Below are 22,105 nucleotides of genomic sequence, written 5' to 3'. Positions count from 1 at the left end.
GCTAACAAAAGTTCTGCAATCTTCAATATGTGGCTTCAGGGTCACTTTGGCTATCACCATTCAGAGGGCAGTAGGGGAAAGAGAAAGACCATGGACCATGAGATAGACTTTTTTATGGGCCAAGCATGGAAGTGGCCATTTCACATTGGCCATCACTCAGTCACATGGGGGTGGGATATGAGAAATGTAGCCCAGCTGGGAGGAAGAGGAAAGAGAAATGGGTTTGGTGAACAGCCAGCCTTTGCCACACTGGACAAACAACGGGGTTAAAATATTTGAAATATTTGAAAGGCCTGAGTGCAAGATAATGAAAGCTATTGTTTTTGCAAGTGATCCTTTATTTTCTGTCCTTTTATTAAATGACTTCTCTTTTAAAAATATTATTGTAATATGATGGAGTGAGTATAATGACAGTGTTATGCAGTGAGTACATCAATGCTGGATCTTTTTACAAAGTGAAGCAGCCAGAGCTGGGACTCAAACTTTGGACAAAGGGTATATATGTAAGTGGAGTGGAGATAAGGGAGAGTGGCAGCAGAGGGCAAGTAGGGAAAAGAGTAAGAAATGAAGAAATCACAGGAAAGTGGCCTCATGAGAAAAGATTTGGAGGGGATAAAAATCAAGCTGTGAATGAAAGTTTAATGTTGCTGAAGCAAATCAGAGAACTTGAGGCAGGTCATTTCTCTGCCAAGACACTTAGCTTCATGCTAGAAACCACCACTTCCCAGAGAGAGTTTTTATCATGGCTTAGGTAGATTTGCATGAAAGGCAAAAAATTACATTTGATATATGTGCTGCATTTCCTAAAGTTAAATGGTTTTTCACTTCATTATTTTGATATCATTCAATAAGCTGATTCAATCAGCGAGTTTTAGTCAGCACCTACCATGGGAAGCTGTGTGCTAGCAATAGGGAAGAACATTGAAGTATGAGAAAGATGGCTCTTACATTCTAACTTTTATAGACTATCAATACCTAAGAGACACAGAGGTATGTAGCCTTTCCAAAACCCTTTTCGTTAATGGCCATCTCTAGGGAGCACTTTGGAAATACTGCTATAAATGGACTTTATAGCTAAGTTACCTAAGCCGGTGAAAATTTGAAGAGTCAGGATGGAATAAGGAGACCATCCAGGGGGTGATTGCAGTGGTCCAGGAGAAAGGTTGATGAGCATCTCCCCTGATGCTTTCAGTTCTATATTGGGGATCTTTCTCTCTATCCATTCTTACTGCCCTTATCCTTTCTGCATTCATCTTTCAAGCCCTTGGCCAACTGTGTTCTCATTCATGAAGCCTCTCCTACCTCTTCCAGCCAGGGTTAGATACATCTTTCTCTCAGTTCCCACAGTACCCTGAAAATCTCCCTGTGTTAACATCTGGCAGCCTGTAGTCTATCTGTGGGCACATCCGGTCTCCTGGCAGAGTATTTGGTAACACAGGCACTTAATAAGGCTTGGTTTAGTGTTGAAATAGGAGAAAACAACAATAACAAAATCTTTTAGGTAGACTGGATGCTTGATGAGTTTTAAGACTGTATAAAAATAATTTTAACCTAAGTTGTCATATGTTAGTGTATCTCAGTGGTCTGAATAATTTTTGTTGATTGAGCAACTCAGTTTCTTTAACTCTAGCCACCCTCCTGGAATACCCTAGATAAGAGGTTTCCACTTGGCTCTATCATGTAGAACATCTTAATCTAGGGGTTGCCAGTAGTTAATGATTAATTATACCTGGTGTCTTAAAAATCAGAAATAAAATTATTAGTAAGGTGCTTACTCCCAAATTGAACATGACTATCTACATATAGAATCAAATGGCATACTCTAAGCAGAAGTGTCTCACTTATTTGTAATGAGATGTTAGGACATAGACTAAACTGGGACATATGAGTTTTATAAAGCATCTCTAAACATTTAATCTACCAAACACATAATATAAGGCTGTGGTTAATGTACTCATTTCTTGATATACCCAAACAACTTTCAGGTATAAAGCACTTTCCAAACAAGGTAGAATTGTGTACTCTCATCATTTCTGTATCATTCTGCTTTCATGAGCTTTGGGGCTATATCATTCATATAATTGACATTCCAAAGTATTTTGGAAATAAATACTTGGAGTATTTGGAGAAATAAATGGCAACTTTGGAATTAATAAGACACTCAAATATTTTAGAGTAAAAGTAAAAGGATTCTACTGAAGAAGGAACTGCTTTAAATTTTGCTACCTTAGGGATGAGAATTTTTTTTTTAAAAGAATATATATATATATATATATATATATATATATATATATATATACACACACATACACACACACACACACACACACACACTAGCAGAAAGCAAATATTTCTTCATCTGCTGTATGTCCTTAAGACCATTTCCAGGTACTTTAAATGGTTGCATTTTTATAATTTTTATGAGTTATGCTTGTTTTACTGCTAAAACAGATTATGGAAGCTCTTCACAGCACCACTGTGGAAATAGTCTCGCCTTCCATAAATTTTTAACCATTTCCCACATTTGAGTACAACATCATCTCTAGAATTATCTCTTATTCCATATCATTCACAGTGGTTCTGTTTCTCTGCTCAAAACTTAGCTATTACAATGTAGGTAGACACTCATTCCTAAAAATGCAGTATCCTTGGAAGTTTGTGTTCTACCCAGGAGACCTCGCAGGACTATCTACCCAACTCTCATAATGTGGGAAATTCTGCATACATCCTGTTTCAAAAAAGAAGATGGCCCTCTTCTTTATCTCCGGTGCTAGAAGTTCCCTTCAGCATTTTGCCATCCCAGACTGTCTTATTCCCAAACTTCCTACCCTCCTAGTGACCAAAACCTGACAGCTCCTTCATTCTCATCTTGGTTTTTCTTTCCATGGACCAACACAGCAGTATAATGGAATGTGCCAAATTCCATGGACTGCCTCAGTCTGAAAACAAAAGCTCGCTTCTGAGTGGGTGCTTAATCTACAGAATTAACTTGATTCCAGATTTGCTCATCCCTTTTTATCCCACTCTAAGGACCTAGAGCAAAACAAAAGCCTGCAGTGTGTTTTTTTTTTCTTTCTTTCCAAAATTCTGAGGAGGTTGCATAGGGGATGCTGCTGAGACCCTCAGTGTCATTCTGGTCAAGATAGTCACATGTGCTCTTCTGCCCATCCCCCTCAGGGGCCCTGTTCTGAGAATTATACTATCTCTTCCCTTTATCTCCAGTTATCCTTAATCTATTGGGTAATTTCTTAAATTCCTAAATATTCTGTTTCTTTATTCCCAAAGAAGTAGCTCCCCTTACTATTAGTACCCAATGCCACCACTTCCTGTCTGTCCCACCCCTTCACCAGCACACCACATATGCAATGGTCTTCCTCAGCTCCAGTGTCCCAACTCCCCTCTTCTCCTCCCCTTGAACCTCCCACATTTGCTGTCTCCTGGAAGATTCTCCTCCGCCCAGTTCTCCCTGTGTAGAAGTACTGGCCAGGGCTCTATGCATATTCTTTCCCTTTTTTCCTAAATGTTTTAGTCTAACAGTTTCATCTCTCTTCTCTATTCAGATTTCATGAAAATTGTTAACATTTCATGAGTACTTACTCTGCGGCAGGTACTTTGCATATATTATCTCATTTAATTTTCAAAACAACTTCATTAGCTCCATTGTACACTTGGGGAATTTGAGGACAAGAGAAATTAAGGAACTTGAACAAGGTCATCCAGTCAGCAAATGAAAGTACCAGGATTTGAACCCTGGCAGTCTCATGGCTGTCCAAGGGCTGTCCACCATTAAGCTCTTCAAGACTAGGCTCAAATTCCACCTCTTTCAGGAAGCCATCCCTGATTCCCCCTGTATGATATGGTCCCTCCATTTGTGGCATCTTTATGACATTTACTTTTTGTTTTATGTTGTGGTCGTTTTTGTTCACTCCCCTTCCCGTCCTCACCCCACCTCCCACATACACCATAACATTAACAATTCTGGGAGAAAGTGACTGTATTTATTGAGTTCATATTCCCTCTGATGTTAACCTAGAACCGTCTACAATAGGCAGCCAACAAAAGACCTGCTACTTTGAATGGAAGACTAGTCATCTGTAAAAGTGGGTCCTCCCAGCATGTCCCAACACCCTGTTTATTTCCAGATGTGACAGGAATTCAGGGTGAACAAACCTCAGGGTGTCACAATGTCCCAAATGAGCAGGTGCTCTGGGCCAGGTGGCTCAGGATCTATTTCTTTTCAAGGCTATGAAGGAAAAGTTAGAACAGAGAAGTAAAGCACATTACAGATTACCATGCTGTGTCAGTATTTGGCCAGCAAATTTATTAAGCAATATTTTAATGCTTCATTTACTTTGAAAAGACAAAATCTCATATTTCAGAATAACTATCCAACCCCAGATTGAGAAATCTTTCCCAAGAGCTATGATGGACTTCAATTTTAAATAAAGGGATATAGTAAATGAGTTGCTTTCCATCTGTTTAGACCTATATATTTCCATGTAACTTTGTTCTCCATCAAGATATCTCATTTTCTCCCTGCCAAATAAAATTACATTAAATTAAATTAAAATAAATAAATCAAGTTATATGAGAGAAAATAAAGTTGATATTGGTTGGAGCTGATGGGCATTGTTCAAAATTTCTTCTTTATGTTATAACTTTCTTCCAGAACAAGTCACAGGGGCAAAATAATAGTTACACAAGCTCAGGCTGTGCACCCAACTGAGAGTGTTATTTGCATCTAGGTAGACCGTTGTGTGCACTGCAGGTTTGCATCAGAGCCAATGTAAGCAGAAAGTTCCCATGGATTTCAGGGAAAATGTGTTGCTTGATTATGGCCACATGTGGAGCTCATAAATGGATATAGGGCCAGGAAAGTAAAAAGGGAGAATCTTCTGCTGATCTTCACAGGATGGCCTGGAAGTTTATCTCTTTACATGGGGTTACATAATTTAGCCATCTTTGAAATCAACCAAAGTGGTTAATTTGTGAGCAGACTAAATCAGTTTTCTGGAAGTCACCTGTATTTGGCCCCTTTTACTCACCCTTCTTTCCCTATGGTCCCCAATTTTGTCTCAGACCTACTGTTCTTCTCTCTTTATAATTAGTCCTTTACCACATTCACCTTCAATCATGGCTTAAATTGTACCTCACAGTAGTTGACTCTGTCTCAGCCAGGGCCTCTCTCTTTCCCTGCATCTCTAACTGCCTGTCAAACAGTCCCACTTCTGAGAACCATAACCACCTCCAACTCAGCATTGTCTTCCCCCATAAGCAGCACCCCTTTCTAATTCCCTCTGTCTTCTTATCAACAATACCATAATGCTCCTTGCAGATACTTTTCATTTTCCTCTTCCTCGACCTTGTACCAACAAGTCACAAAAGTTTATCAACTCCTCCTCATGAGGATCTCAGTCCCTTTTTCTGGACTCTGACAAATCCAGGAAGAAAGGAAGCTAATTGTGTGTCCCAATGATGTGGAAGGAACGAGGAGATGGTTCTTAACTGAGTCAGGAGGTCATTTGAAACGCAGGAGACAGATGCAGTCCAAAGGTCAAACACAGAATAGAGCCAGGGAAAGGAGCCAAAGACTGGCACTACAGTAGTAAGATCAGCTATCCACCAGACCTACAGGACTGTGTGAGGACATAATGAGAAGGAGGTCAAGAAATCAGGAGCCAGGGACCTGGTCTGTTTTGTTCATCTTTGTATCCCCAGAACATAGCATATAGTCAGCTCACAGTTGGCACCCATTGAATACTCTATAATCCCAAATATAGGACATTGATTATAACCTCTCATTCAAGACCTCATATTAAGCAATGCTATCTCACTGTCATTATTTGAGACCACCAGGTAATGTTTGGGGAAGACATGTGAGACAAGAGCAACATCCATCCATGTTAGTTTTGGGTATCTAGAAAAGTAACCTGATATAATGGATAAATAAGGAGGCAAGGAATAATATCTCATGGAGTTTTGATGTAACAATTTAAGTGTTCAATGTCATTATAAAAAGATTTTTTAAATTGCTTTAAAAACAAGTTATGTGGAGATAAATATTCATCTACAGATACATTTATTATTATGATTATTATTATTATTACTATTTGAGAGAGAAAGAGAGAGAGAGAGAGAGAGCACACACGAGTGGGGGAGAGGAGCAGACAGAGAGAGAGAATCTCAAGCAGGTTCCATGCTCAGCACAGAGCCTGACATGGGGCCCAGTCCCACAACCTGAGCCGAAATCAAGAGTCGAATGCTCAACCAACTGAGCTACCCAGGGGCCCCTACAGGTAGATTTTTTTGATTGTCATATATTTTGTGGCTTGGGATAAAACTTCCAGTGACTAAGTCACATAGAGATCCTATAACATTGCAGCTCAAGCAACATAGAGGAAAGGAAGGTGACATGTTCTAGAAAACTGTGTTGATGGAATCAAACAGTGCTGGTAGTAACAACAGAGATTATGAGAGTAGCAAAAAGAATGTTTCCAATTAACATGATGTCATATAATGCATCATTTAAATATATATGTGTAAATTAAATTAATGCATTAAATATTAGTAGGCATTAGACAATTTCCTATAAGTCACTAAAAGTTATATATTCCAAGTAGTTAAATCAGTTCTCATTGAGAAATACAGAATCTGTGCATTGCATTATATTTGTTGAATGAAAGAATGAATGAATGTATAAATATTTATTAAAGACTAAAATTTAATTAAACATTATCCTTAGGAATAATTTACTCACTAATCCATTGAGCCAATATTGATTATGCTACTATATGCAAATCAACTAAGCAGGAATGAGAATGGTTTGGTACTAAAAGTGACTTTCCACTGGAATGTTGACACCTAATATAAAGAAATACTTCCTATAACTTTCTGTTATAAAAAATTTCAAACACACACACAAGTTAAAAAATAACAAACATTCATATAACCTCTACCTAACTCAATAGTTATTAACATTTTCCCCAAATTGCTTCATATGTATTTAATTTGGAAAGAAATTACAGGTGTCATAACATTTCATTCCCCTAATACTTCAGCATACACTATAAAGTTTAAAACATTTCCCCACATAACTATAACACTACTGTCACTCCTAACAAAATTAACAATAACTCCTTAATAAGATACATACCCAGGCCACATTTGGACTTACACAGTTGTTCAAATTATGTATTTTTAACCAGGCTTTTACAACAACAAGAAAATAGGATCCAATGAAAGAACACACACAGCATTGGGTTGTGTCTCTTAAAGTCCCCTCCACCACAGACCCTTTTTCCCCCCTTTTTTCTTCTTTTCTCCAGCTTTTTGAGGTATAATTGACAAATAAAAACTGTATATACAATGTTATTTGATACATGTAGACACTGTGAAATTATTACCACAGTCAAGCTAATTAATATATCCATCACCTCACCTAGTTACCATTTTTTGTGTGTGGTGAAACACTTTAGATACACTGATCAAATTTCAAATATACTATACAGTATTAACTGTGGTAACCATGCTGCACATTAGATCCCAGAACTTATCCACCTCGTAACTGAAGATTTGTGTACTTTGGCCAACATCTCACCCTTTCCCCTACTTCCTGCCCCTTGCAACCACCATTCTACTCTCTGCCTCTGTGAGTTCAGATCTTTTAGATTCCACATATAAATGAGATTGTGCGGTATTTGTCTTTCTATGTCTGGCTTATTTCATTTAGCATGATGTTATCCAGGTTTATCTATATTGTTGCAAATGGCAGGATTTCCTCCTTTCTGTGGCTAAATAGTATTCCACAGTACTCTATATTCTTTATCCATTCATCTATCTACAGACACTTAGATTGTTTCTGTGTCTTGGTTCTCATGAATAATGATGGAATGGACTTGGAGGTGCAGATACCTCTTCAAGACACTGATTTCATTTCCTATGGATATATACCCAGAAGTGGGATTGCTGGATCATGTGATAGTTCTATTTTAAAAATTTTTTTGAGGAACCTCCATATGGGTTGCATGTTTTCATATTGGTTGTACCAATTTACATTCCCACCAACAGTGTACAAGTGTTGTCTTTTCTCCACATCCTCACAAACGATTGTTATCTTTTATCTTTTTGAAAGTACCCAGACCCTAATAGGTGTGAGGTGTTGTCTCACTGTAGTCTTCATTTGCGTCCCCCTGATTAGTGATGTTAAGCACTTTTCATATACTTGTTGGCCATTTGTATATCTTCTTTGGGAAAATGTCTATTCAGGTCCTTTGCTCATTTCTTTTAAGTTTATTTATTTGGAAAGACAGAGAGCAGCATGAGTGGGGGAATGGCAGAGAGAGAGGGAGAAAGAGAATCCTAAGCAGTCTCCATGCTGTCAGCACACGGAGCCCCACACAGACCTCGATCTCATGAACCGCAAGACCATGACCTGAGCTGAAATCAAGAGTTGGATGCTTAACCGACTGAGCCACCTGGGCACCCCTCCTTTGGCACCCCATTTTTAAACATGGTTTATAAGAATTTTTTAGTTGTATGAGTTCCTTATCTATTTTGGATATAACCCCTTATCATATATATGGTTTGCAAATTTTTTTCTCCCATTCCATCGGTTGCCTTTTCATTTTGTTGATAATTTCCTTTGCTGTGCACATTGTGGATTATCTTATTGTTTCCTCATGAAGTCATTTACCACATTCCCTTATCCTGATCCTGATATTTCTTGTGAAATTAATATTAGATATAAACATTTGACTAAACTCAGGTTAAATGTATCATTAGAGTATTGAGTATTACATTATGATAAGAGCACAGATGCTCTTGTTCCAACATTGGTGATGTAATTTGATCACCTGGTCAAGGTAGTAACCTCAGATTTGTGATTAGGGGGTAACCTACGGGGTGATACTTTGGCATCTTGCAAAAACCATATTCCTCATTAACTTTCCACCTAATGGATTTAGCATCTGTTGAGAATTTTTGCCTGAATCAATTATTTTATTAGGGGGTTGTAAAATAAAATGTAACTTTCTGATTACCCTCTTTAATGATCAATTCCACTTTTCTCTAAGCACTTTTTATGATCTTAAACATGTCCTTTGAAATTTAAAAGTTTGAAAGTCCAAAATTTTAAGTATTATATTTTATTGCAATAGAAGAGAACTAACCTTCTATTTTCTTTTGTGTTTTAGCAAAATGGGAAACCACATTTTTACGATAAACCAATTGTTGAATCCTTTGAGGAAGCACCTCTTCATGTTATGGTTTTCACTTACTTGGGATATGGACTTGGAACCCTATTTGGCTATTTCAGAGACTTTCTGAGGAACTGCGGAATAGAAAAGTGCAATGCAGCCGTAGAACGAGAAGAACAAAAAGTATGTATGTGTACGTGCTTGGATCTTTGTCAATGCATATTCTTCTATTAATTGTTTTCAGAAGTGGTGATACGTGTACAGATCTTAAAAAGAGTGATGCTTTCAGAAACCATTTGGGTAAATTCTATTCATCTCCACCCCATAAACCCCATACCCTATGTGTTGGATTTTTTTTTTTAAGTATTTTATTGAGCAACTAACTACTATTCACCAGATATTGAACTAAGGGTTTTCTCAGACATTATTGTATTTAATTTTTATAACAATCCCATGAGATAGGTATTATAAGACAATTTTTTTAAGTTTATTTATTTTTGAAGGAGAGAGAAGCAGAGTGTGAGTGGGGGAGGGGCAGAGAGAGAGGGAGACACAGAATCCGAAGCAGGGTCCAGGTTCTGAGCTGTCAGCACAGAGCCCCACACAGGGCTTGAACTTACAGACTGGGAGATCATGACCTGAGCTGAAGTCAGATGCTTAACCGACTGAGCCACACAGGTGCTCCTAAAATACCATTTTAAAGAAATGAAAAAATCAAAACATAAGAGCAAAGGCACTTGGATAGGACTGTATGCTGGTCTTCTCGTTGCAAGATGAGTATTATTTATGTTTTGTTCTAGAATAGAAAAGTGTGCCTGAGTGAAATATGAAACTGTAATTTCATTATAGTCAAAGTTTGTCAACTTTAATACCATTTGACATTTTGGATTGGATAATTCTTCGGTGGGAGAGGCTGCCTTGTGCATCGTAGGATTTTTAAAAGCATCCCTGGCCTCTATTCATATCAGTGAATTAGCATTCTACCACACACTTTTTTTTTAATATGAAATTTATTGTCAAATTGGTTTCCATACAACACCCAGTGCTCCAACCACACACTTTGACAATCCAACATGCATGCAAACATTGCCAAATGCATCGTGAAGTGCAAAAACACCCCAATTTAGAACCCAATCTAGATACTTTTGATAGTTAGCCCACAAAAGTCTACAGAGCTATCAGGACAACATGGAAAATATTCAGTTATCTGCAAAGAGCCTGAATCTTCCTAACATGTTTTCTAAATCGGTTCAAATGATTTATGATGCCCTGAATTCCTTTTTTCCAAAAATTGCTTTGAAATACTATGATGATTATGGGCATAGATCATTCCACATGATGGAGACTTAAACACAGCCAAGTAAAGAACGTAGGGAAAGAAACCATGGTGTGAAAGAGGTAAGAGAAAGCATTGTACATTCAAGAAACTGAGGAATTCCAATGACTGGACTATTGTAAGTGACAGTGGGAGTATGTGGGGAGAAAGATTGTTTGAGAGGCAAGTAGAGACCACACTATAATGGGTTTCTATAAGCCAAAGATATTTATTATAAGAACAATGGGTAGGCATTGAAAGAATTCAGGCAGAGGAATGCAGATTTGCAGATTAGAAAGACCATACTCACTGGCCTATGAAGAAGGGATTGCAGGAGGACAGCACAGACCAAAAAAACCAGTTAAGAGGCTGATGCAGAAATCCAGCTTAAAAACAAATAAACAAACAAAAAAACAAACAAAAAATCTAGATGAGACTTTGGGGTAAGACCAGGGTAGTAGTTATAATAGGAGTGGTAGTAAGAGATAAGACCAAGAGATGTTAAAGAAGATGGAGTGAGGGATGATTGGCTTGACATGGGGAATTAGGGAAATGGACAAATCAAAGACCACACCTAGGTTTATGCCTTAGACAGCTGGGCAGAAAGAAGGCTGTGGAATTCATTGAAATGGGGAATAGAGAAGAAAGATCCAATTGGAGGGGAAAGGGGCCATTTTTTTTTTTTTGAGAGGTTGAGAACTGGCAGATAGATATAAAGGTCTAGACCCTCAGAGAAAAGTCCCATATGGATATTGTGGATACTGTGGGGTCTTTAGAATATCTTGAGCATATCAACATCAAAGCCATAGAAGTAGATGAAATCTCCCAAGGAAGGTCTATGGAGAAAAAAGAGGAAGGAAGAGAAGAGAATGAAGAACTTTAGAGAATTTAGTAGATGTAAGAGATAAAATTCCAATTCAAGACTAGAAGCAAAGTGACAATTTCAAAAACCTTATAATATTTAAGGAAAGAGATATTTGTGCTTAAACTGGGGAAGAGGTAGATGGAATGAAGAAAAGGGAATTATAGAGATATTTAGGAAGTAGAATCAACAAGTCTTGGCGGCTGCAAGTATAGAAAATAAGATAAAGGGAAGAAACTAGGGTAATCTCAAATTTCTACTTTGGTCAGAAACGAGAATAGTAGTGGCACACCCGTCACAATGGAAAGGTTTTATGTTGGCAAAAAAATGTCCACAGATACGGTTTTGAGGATGTACAGGTTCTTAAGTGGCAAAGAATATAGAAACAGTAAAATCTAGTAGGGAGCTGATGATGAAATGGGAGACTGAAATGAGAAAGCAGATTCCACTTGGCCATTCTCCCAAGGATACCCACAGCCCCTCCCTGACACCAGCTGTCTGTTCTAGAAGCTCTTATCACCAATCTGCCTGCTCCCTAGGTGTAGGTAACTGGTGCACAATAAATTAGCACATTTCAGAATATTTACTAGGACAGAGAGTGAGTCAAATGTAAATTTCTCAGGTGTGGCATCCCTTGGCAGGCTTAGGCTTCAGCTCTGCCATCTATTTTCTGACCTGTGCCAATATTTTTGCTCTATCAACCCATCAGGGCTAGTCAGTTTGGTTTTTCTAAAGAATTTCTTACATTTCAAGCAGAACATATTTTTATATATATGCAAACTGGTTCTCGGGGAAGCAGACTCTGAGATGGAGAGTTGAGGGCAGAATGGTTTTTATGGAGTGATCTTGGAAGTAACACCTCTACACCTGCAAGGGAGCAAGATACAGGAGCAAGATAAGGCAGGTGAATTGTGATGCAGTCCCAGACAAGGCCTCAGTGGATCCCACAGGGAGCCCTGGAGATGAGAGGGTGCTTCCTCACTGAGGGAAGGGTGTGGAGTCTCCAAGGAAGATAGATGGGAGCTAACCACCATAGAAGGATGTGATCCTGAGCCAGGCAGCTTCCTTCAGCAAGCTGCCAGCCTCCAACACTCCTGGCATTGGGGGAAGGGGTGCCTGGTCCTGAACAATGGGATACACTGAGCACAAGCAGCCTGTATTGCAGCACCAGTCACTATGGCTGCAAGAACTGCTCCAACCTCTTCCCAGGAGGGAGACAGTGCATCACATAAATCAGTGCCTTGCATTTCTTTACAAAATAAATGATTTCCCATCTGTTTGACCTCTGTGAGGTAGAGAGCATCAGCCAATTGACTCATCTTGGTGGATATACCTTTCACATGGCACACTTTTTATTATGTGTTCCTTCCTTTTGAGCCCCTTTAGACATTTATAGCCTTCCAGAGTAACAATGGCTGCAGTAGCTATATTCTTTTTGATGGGGCTTGGTCACTAAAAACCCTAACTTCAGGCTGACCTTTATCCTTTTAATATTTCCCCCAGCCCTGTACTTCTGACAGTACTCTTGCTTTATGTTAATAAGCTACCTGAGGCACATCTTAAAGTCTCTTGCTGGAAACAGGCTGTTTTCCAGTGACTCCTGGTTCTTCTAGCAGACATGAGCAATATATTCCATTCTGGCCACTGAGAGTGCAGGATAAGTTGTCCCATAAGAACAACCAACCAAGAACAAAATGACACTAAGGAAAAGTGTATCCGTGAGGTGGTGGTAGAGAATAGTAATTATGTTTTCCAGAAAGATCATAAGCAGCTGTCTGATTACTGATTACACTCTTTTACTCCATGTGAGTTCTTTTTTTTTAATGTTTATTTATTTTGAGAGAGAGAGCAGAGAGGGGCAGAGAGAGAGAAGGAGAGAGAGAGTCCCAAGCAGGCTCCACACTGTGAGCACAGAGCCCGATGTGGGGCTCGATCACCATGAATTGTGAGATCATGACCTGAGCTAAAATCGAGAGTCAGACACTTAAGGGGACTGAGCCACCCAGGTGCCCCTCTATGTGCATTCTTTTTGTTTGTTTTATCTTTAATAAAAGTTGTAAAAATTTAAGGTGTACAACATGATATTTTGATTAAAATATACATAACAAAATGATTGCCACAGTCAAGCTAATTGACATGTTCATCCCCTCATTTCTTTCTTTTTTTAATTAAATACAAGAATTCATTAATTCAATTTTGCTATCTTCTCTCTCACTGGGATGACTCCTCTCAGACCAAACCATCCTTTCAACTAAAGTGATGCCCCAAATTAGAATCTTTTTGTGTTATTCTTCTTTTTGATTTCTAGCTCTAACACTCCAAAACATGAGGCTCTGATAATTCCCTTATCTAGATCACTTCATTACTGATTCACTTAATACAAAATAAGTGAAAAGAATACAAAAATAAAAATCTTCCTCCAGAAGAGCACTGAAAAAGATCATAGGCCCAAGGCACCTGCGCTTCTGACAGACTCCACTAACGATCAGAATACAGTGGCAAGGAAAAGGACCATACAGACAGGTACAAGGTTTAAATATTCTTGCATAAGTTCTCCTTTTAACTCTTAATTTTGGGGACACATTGACTTTTTTAAACCAAAGACCACTTCAGCAGTGAATTACAATTTATTAAAGACCTCTGGATAAATCACTTTCTCAATGATGCAACAACTTAGCTTTGCAAAATCTAGAAGAGGATGTCAGCAAATAAACCCAAATGAATGTCAAGCAACATCAGAGACTTGAAAAACCTCAAGCACAGCCCCATTTCTCAATCCTTATGTTTCGATAACTGGTTCAGCAAGACCCACTCCATATGGCACGAGCCTGTTGTAAAACATTTCAGTGCAATTTCATGTTCACACTGGATCCAGAGAGTCCCCAGTGCCCCTACAAGTAAATCCCAGACATTTCTGGCCCATCCCCAGAGATTTTTACTCCCACATGAAACAGAGTGTTCAGCAAGTTGTAACTGTAAAGAATTTTAAGACGAATCTCCAAATGTTCCCATAAATTAAAAATTTCCCTTTTGCGTCCTGATAGGATAGCAGGATTCCCGCAGAGAGACTTCCTTCTGAATAATTTGAAGGATGGGTTCCATTAAGGTCACTGAGTATGAGTTTTGTCCAAAGCACACACACAGATGGCCCAAGCTCTGGTCTTCCTGTTTGGACCTGGGTGAGTCCAAACTCAGAGAGCTTTCATTGGGGTTTCCCTGGGAACATAACATATTAACCAGCAGCTTGTGAGATGGTAATATTAGACCAGTGGTTCTTGGCCTAGGATGCACATTGGAGTCACCTGAGAAGTTTTAAAAGCCTCTAATACCTGGGCTTTGCCTGCAAATATTCTGATTGAATTGACCTGTGGTGCACCCTTAGTGGGGTTCATAAAAGCTTCCCACATGATTCCCAGGTATAGCCAAAGTTAGAAACCAGTGTTTTAGAACAATGCTTCTCAGACTTTCCTGGGCATACAAATGGTCACTCCCTCACTTCCTTGATTTAAATATTGCTAAGAAATCAATAGCTTTAAATGCAGCAGAAATTGCTGGCCAGTGAAACCCCCAATATCCCCAAATAGGCTTGGTTCCAAATACCTTCTGACTGCTTCTAAAAAGCAAATGCGCCCTGCAAGGGATGAATATTTTCCACAATTTCTCCTAGCAGGGAAGCATGTACCATAGGTTGTAACAGCTCCAAAATGATAGTTCTAGAAATATTTTGTGAAATAAGACCATCAGTAAAATCAGATCACAGCCCCCATACAGTGAATACTCAGGTCAACATTTATCCAAACAAATACATATATATATATATACTTATGTGTACACACACACACACACACACATTACACACACAACGTAATATCATTTAAATGTTAGTTAAATCATTTGTTTAGTTCTTTTACAATATAGGCCTCTCTGCTTCCCTTTGCAAGAAGGAATCTACAAATAGTAGGCAGGCAGAGTTAATTGATTTTGATAAGGTAGAGCTTTGCTATCTATACCAATTAATACTAAGCCAATATGTCACATGGGTGAATTATGACAAGCCCTAATGAAGAGTCTCCTCTCAAACTTGTGTCTTTTTTTCCTTGCCTTTTTACTATGGAAATAATGAGCAAAAGCAATCTCTTTTTGCATTCTTCCTGTCTTTTTCATGCATGTAATTACACACAAAGGTTCATTTGCACTTACTCTGTCCTTTCGTAAATGGGATAAATGGGATCATATCATACACATTGTTGTGTGACTTACTTTTTCTCACCTAACTCTTATCTGGAGATCTTTACATGCCAGTACAAGGTTACCTCATTCCTTTTAATACTTGCATGATGGTATTGCATAATGTGGATATATTATATTCCTTTTTTATTATTTTATTATTTCAAACAATTCTTCGATGAATAGCATATGTATTTATTCAAGGATAATTCCTAGAGGTGGCTTTCTGGGTTCAAGGAATGTACACTTTAACTTCTGAGAGATTGGCAAATTGCCTTTCAACAAGCTTGCCTAGCTAGACTCCAGTCAGCAGTACCTAGGAGTGCTTGTCTCTTCACCAGAGCTTGACACGTTGATGTTATCAACATATTTTTTCTTTTGCCATTCTCATAGGTTAACATTTTTTGTTCTTGTCTTGATTTGCATTTTCCTGATTAACAGTGAGACTAAGCTTGTTTTCACATGATTATTAGTGCTTTAGACGTATTCCTCTAGAATTGCCTATTCATATCCCTTGCTCTTAATTTCATTAAATTGTTTTTTCTCACTGATCTCTCTTTCTATATATCCTTATATCAATAATTTGCCTATTAAATGATTTTAGGTATTTTTCTAATTCTGTTTCTTGGCTTCCAATGTTTTCTATGTTATATGCAGCCATTTTATTGTTTTAAGTCCTATGTATCAAACATTTCCTTTTCTTTGTTGCTAGTTTTGTTCTTTGGGAAGGGAGAGTTAATCATGTTTAGGAAGACATTTTTTTTACTCTTAAAGTTAAAACAAATTTTCCTACAATGTCATTTAGTACTTTTATGATTTGTGGTTTTTATTCATTAACCCATAAATTCACTTGGAATTGATTTCTATGTATTGTGTGAGGTAGAACATTCTTTTTAAAGATTTTTAAATTGTCTCAATATAATTAATTGCATTTTTTTACCCACTGATTTGAATTATTGATCCATTTGTCTATTTTTTCATGTAAATTTGTAAGTTTTTAGGTAATTCTTACAGATTTTTTCTCTGTGTATACTTTAGAATTAGCTTTTCAGGCATCGAATTAAAAAAAAAAACTGTTGCCATTTTGATTGGTAATATTAAATCTATAGGTATAGGTGAACTTTGGAAAATTTGACACCTGAATAGTAGTCTTCCCATTAATAAACATGATACGACTCTCTATTTATTTAGATATTTATTATGTTCTTTAATAAAATTTTATAATGTTCTTTATTCTAAGGTCTTAGATTTCCTCTTATGATCATTATTTGGGTACAAGTTTTCGATGGTGATATTATTTGAATACTATCTTTTTTCTCTATCCCATATTTTTTAAATGTTTATTTATTTATTTTGGGAGAGAGCATGAGCAGGGAAGGGATAAAGAGAGACAGAGAGAGAGAGAGAGAGAGAGAGAGAGAGAGAGAATCCCAAGCAGTTTCCACACTTAGTGTAGAGCCTGACCTAGGGCTTGATCCTGCAAGATTATGGTGAGATCGTGACATGAGCTGATATCAAGAGTCAGATGCTTAACTGACTGAAGCCACCTAGGAGCCCTTCTGAATCCCATATTCTAATTAGTTATTGATGGCATATGGGAAAGCTGTTGATATTTTAATATTTTAATTTCAACTGCTACCACCTTAATGAATATCTCTCCTTAGCTCCACAGCTTCTCAGTTAGTTGTATTGGAATTTCTAGTAACTTTACATATGCGCCATGAAAAACTGTATACTGTCTTTCAAGTCTATTAGAACAAATGGGCTAATTATGTTATTTGAATCCTCTAGACTTACTTCTTTTTTTGTATACTCAAGCTTATAATTTCTGAGAAATGAGTATTAATGTTTTCCACTGTGCGTATGGATTTGTCAGTTTTTCTTTTTCTTATGTATTTCAGTGTAACTGTCAGATATATAATCCTGGCTCTCACAGTTCTTGGTGTATTTGTTCCCTAGATTTGCTTTTCCTTGTACTCTGCTCTGTCCAATATTAGTATTTATACATCTGCCTTTTCTTCAGTAGCCATCTCATTATTTCAGTCTTCATCGTTTTCAGAAAATGTAGGTCTCTTATAAGCAGCATATAGTTTTATTTTAAAACACATGTGAAAACTTCTGTGTTTAAAAAAATAATAATATAAGCTATGAGCAATTACTTTCTTGAACCATAGGAAATTGCTGTTTTTGTAGGTGAAAAAGACATTGGCAACTCCTTGTGGTTAAACCTAATACTTTAATTACTCATGTGTTTAAACTTATTCCTGCCATCTCTATATTTAACATTTACATTTTCTGGGGTTTTTTTATTTTAAATACTTTTCCTTTCATACCTTTGATACATTTGACTGAATTTTCTTTGTTGTACATTTTTTTCTTCTCATCACTGTTAGGGAGTTGTATATAGTATTTCTCCCTACCAGTTTTTAATGGTTCTCTTTGAATTTTTAACACATATATTTAGAATTTAGATAGTTATTCACTAACTAGAGTCTTCCGCCTACCAGGTGAAGAATTTAATAATGTTTCTTTCTCCCACATACCCATTTTCCAAGTTATCATTTATTTGTTAATTTTTAGGTTCTGTTTCTCTATACTGCATATACAAAACTACTTGGGCTGAACTATATTCCATCACTTTCTTACTACTTTTCCTGGCATCATTTGGCTTCCTTCTTAGTTATTTCATTGTTTGTTTTGTTGAGGTACATGCTCAATTATTACAGAAAATGTTTTGGGGAATTAAACTCATGACTCCTTGCATATTTTCTGACTTTCCATTGATTCGTCTATAAAAGTTGGATAGAAATATGTATAACACTTGGAAAATTATAAAGTATCCTACTAGCTTAAAGGTGGAAAAAGAAAGATTGCCATATTGCAGTAGAAACAAAAGACATTTTTGTGCCTGCATTTTTGGATTTTGCTCAACCCTCCTACACTCCACACCCCCAAAACAATTGTGTTCTTATGGCCCAAATTTCACTCTCACATCTAGCCATTTGTGTCAGGAGGAAAAATAAAGGTAGTGAGTAGGCCAAGTGACAAGTTGAATCTACAGATGGATAAAGATATCTTGCAATGCTCCTGTTTTTGCAATATCTAGTCCAGTTTCATTTTCTGGTAGAGTGAAAATGCTGTGGGAGGCTTACCTGAGATTAGAGGACATTGACCTTAGGAAGGTGTTGACTGCTCCTGAAGAAACCTCACTGGTACTCAAAGGAATGGGGTGGGGTGAAAATACACCCATGCAGAGGCAGGAAGCCTCACAGGTACAGAGAAAGAACAGGACAAAGCTGAAAAGAAGGCAATTCTTCCCTGAACCAGACCTTGAATTCTAAGTAGTTCCCTCTCAGGGACACATAGACTGCCGAGCTTGTGTTTCAGATCTGGGTTAGCACTCACACTACTCACAACGAAATTGCTCTACATGGTTAAAAAACTGGCCCATCCCTTTGGCAGAATTTCAAGTACTTAATTTATAAAAAAATCCTACTGAATGTGAAGATGATTCCTACTAGATAAAAAGTCTTCTCTGATCCCACAGAATAAGTTAGAATCCCTGTATGTTGCCCTCAGAGCATTTATCTCAATAGAAAGCTGCCTGCCTATTTCCTCATAGGTGGAAAATCTGGATCTCCAAGCCAGGAGTCAGAAAGTTTGGACAACATGGAGTGTTTTCCCACCTTCCCTCAAGGGGCTATGATGGCATACATCTATGAGGCATCAATGATGAAAAGCCCTAGGTTGTTTCCTCAAGTTAATGCCAAGTTGCTTATGATGAGTGGACATTCCTCCATGGTCTGGCAATCTGTTGGCTCTAGCTTTCTATTTTGTGTGTTATGGTTTTTGTTACCACTGATGTTTTGGAGGGAAGCTTGGCCAAGTGGGGCAGATGCCAGCCTGAAGTCACTCTGAAGTGACTCCTGAGAAAGTGACTGAAGCCAGAGGCTGGCCAGAATTCAAGTCACTCACCTTGCTGTGTCTGTTTTCCTCCCATGTCTAATGGGTATTTGAACTCTATGATTTCCGTGTCCCCTCTGCCCTGGTATCATGTGGTTCTACATGTGGTTCTATCATCTTGTGGTTCTACATTGAAATTGTGTTTTAATATTGTAGACATAGGGGTATGTGGGTGGCTCAGTTGGTTGAGAGTCTGACTCTAGATTTCAGCTCAGGTCATGACCCCAGGGCCATGGAATTGAGCCCTATATCAGACTCTGCACTGAGCATGGAGACTGCTTGGATTTTCCTCTCTCTCCTTCTGCCCCTCTCCCCCACTTGCACTCTTTCTCTCTCAAAAAAAAATATATATATATATATTAAAAAAATATTGTAGACATAATATTTGGGTTTTTTCCTACCTAAAACCAAGTATTTTCCTGAACCAGCTGTTTATTTTATTTTAACTAAGATTTCTCAAAAAAAATCTAAAACTATAATTCCATCCAGAGTCCAAAAATAGTACTTACAGACCTACATCTCTCTTTTCTCATGATAGTATGAATTTATATGATGTCATTTCAAATAAGAAATAAAAGCTACAAAGAGGAGGACACAAATAACATTTGTGGGATATGAAGTAATCCATTTAGGGATATGGAGTAATCCATATCCATAGATCAGTAAACAGTTTGGGAAAAAAAAAAGAGGAAATCATTTGGAAAAGATTTTCCTGAAATTGCATAATCTCCTTTTCCCTCAAAAATATGTTAATTTCCCTGTTAGACCATAAAAGGGTATAATTATTATAACCTCTATCAGGATACTTAGCTACTTGAGGACAAATGCATTTGGTATGAGATTTTCAACTTACAAATGTAACCAGTAGAGTTGCCTTTTCATCCTCCAAATTTACATGCAACAGATAGTCCCCCAGTATGTGGTTATAAACATTCTTTCTTATAGATAATCACAATTTCCCCCCAGCAATGATGCCATTGCCACTGAAAACCTAATGATGTCACAAAAAAGACTGTGGCTTGGATGCAACCATCGCCATCAAAACCTGCAGATTCTATATATTTTCCTCTGGAATGGACCAGATCAGGAGATGAGTAGACCAAACCAGTAGCACAAGAAAGCCTTCCACAAAGCCTTACCCCTGGTCCCCCTTGTTCCCTCAGGATATCAGCTCTATTCCATTAAGGGAAGGAGAGTGAAGAACTCAAAGAGAATGGGAGAATAAGAAAACTCCTCCCAGTTATTCAGCGCTTCCCCATTGCCTCCAGGATAATGTGTGAGTTCTTCATCTAGACACTTGAGTTCCCACTTTCTGTGCCCAACGGGATATTGCAGCCTTAACATAGCACAGGGAAGAGTAAGCAGATGGGATCGGGAAGGTAACGGGGAGCAGACCCCTCAGGACCTTGGCTTTGACTCTGAATGAGGTGGGAGCCATTATAGGTTCTGATCAGCATGACAAGTTCTGTCTCGTTTTATTTTTCCTCATTTTTCTCAAATACACACTACATTTCCAGCACAGATCCATTCATCCTGAGTGCCCTTTCCTAGCATCCCTGCCCAAGCAATCTCACTCCACCTTCAGTGCCCAGCTCCAAGACCTCTCCTACATAAAGCTACCTTCATTCCTCCAGCAAGATGTGACTCTGTCTTGATCTAATCTTACAAATGCCCAAAGTACTTGGCTTAGACCAAAGTTTGTATTTTCTGCTTTGTACTATTAGGAGTTAGATGACCAAAAGTTAGATATGTCTTGCTTTAAGCCTCAGCCAGATTGCAAACCCCTCATGCATAGATAACCTTTTGTACAATAAAACAGTGCTATTACTTCGACTGTGGGAGAAGCCAGGTGCCCTCACACGCTCGTCAACTAGGTTTCTAGGCCCTCGGCTATATGACAGCCAGCCAACTGCCAAGAGTTGTGCCGATAGGTCCAAGATCAAGTTTATCCACATTTCTGAAAACTTGAGTGGGATATTCATGTTCAAAAAAGTTAAGACTGAATTATCCTCTGACTGCTTTTTTCCAGTTAAACTCCTTTGACATAAACATCTATTGTTACTTTTCAGATGGAATCCTGCAGGGTTCATTGTCTCCACCACTCATTTTGGGACTTGTATTGCACTGTCACCCTTGCTACCTTTATGTGTCCCATTTTTTTTTACTTCTTCCCACTCAAATGTAAGCTCTTTGGGAATAGAGGCCTCACAGAGTTATTTGTGGACCCACCTGTCTGTCCCCTTACTGATAGGCCATTGCTCAAAAACTATTTGCAGATGGAGGATTTGCATGGCTCTTCCAGCCTTCTAATGCAAATAAAGTACAAAAAGCAGGAGACCAAAGGTTAATTTCTGCCTCTGTTACAACAGGATTTTGTGCCACTTTATCAAAACTTTGAGAACTTTTACACACGGAACCTGTACATGAGAATCAGAGACAACTGGAACCGGCCCATCTGCAGCGCCCCATCGGCTCTGTTCGACGTGATGGAGAGGGTGTCAGATGACTACAACTGGACATTTCGGTGAGACAGCCTTCTGGAGG

The 22,105-nt window shown here is 38.2% G+C and overlaps 1 protein-coding gene across 1 annotated transcript in view; it reads left to right on the top strand.

The window, feature by feature from the left end:
* Positions 1–22,105, top strand: part of SPTLC3 (serine palmitoyltransferase long chain base subunit 3) — a 131,045-nt gene that overhangs the window by 20,510 nt on the left and 88,430 nt on the right. Inside the window, exons 2-3 of the mRNA XM_058684871.1 lie at positions 9,192–9,377; positions 21,931–22,085. Coding sequence (XP_058540854.1) covers positions 9,192–9,377; positions 21,931–22,085 — 341 coding nt within the window. The remainder of the gene's footprint in view (positions 1–9,191; positions 9,378–21,930; positions 22,086–22,105) is intronic.

This window comes from Neofelis nebulosa, chromosome 9, assembly GCF_028018385.1.
Source record: "Neofelis nebulosa isolate mNeoNeb1 chromosome 9, mNeoNeb1.pri, whole genome shotgun sequence".
In the NCBI taxonomy this organism is placed as follows: Eukaryota; Metazoa; Chordata; class Mammalia; order Carnivora; family Felidae; genus Neofelis; species Neofelis nebulosa.
Note: the sequence above shows the minus strand (reverse complement) of the source record. Positions and strands in the feature narration are given on the sequence as shown.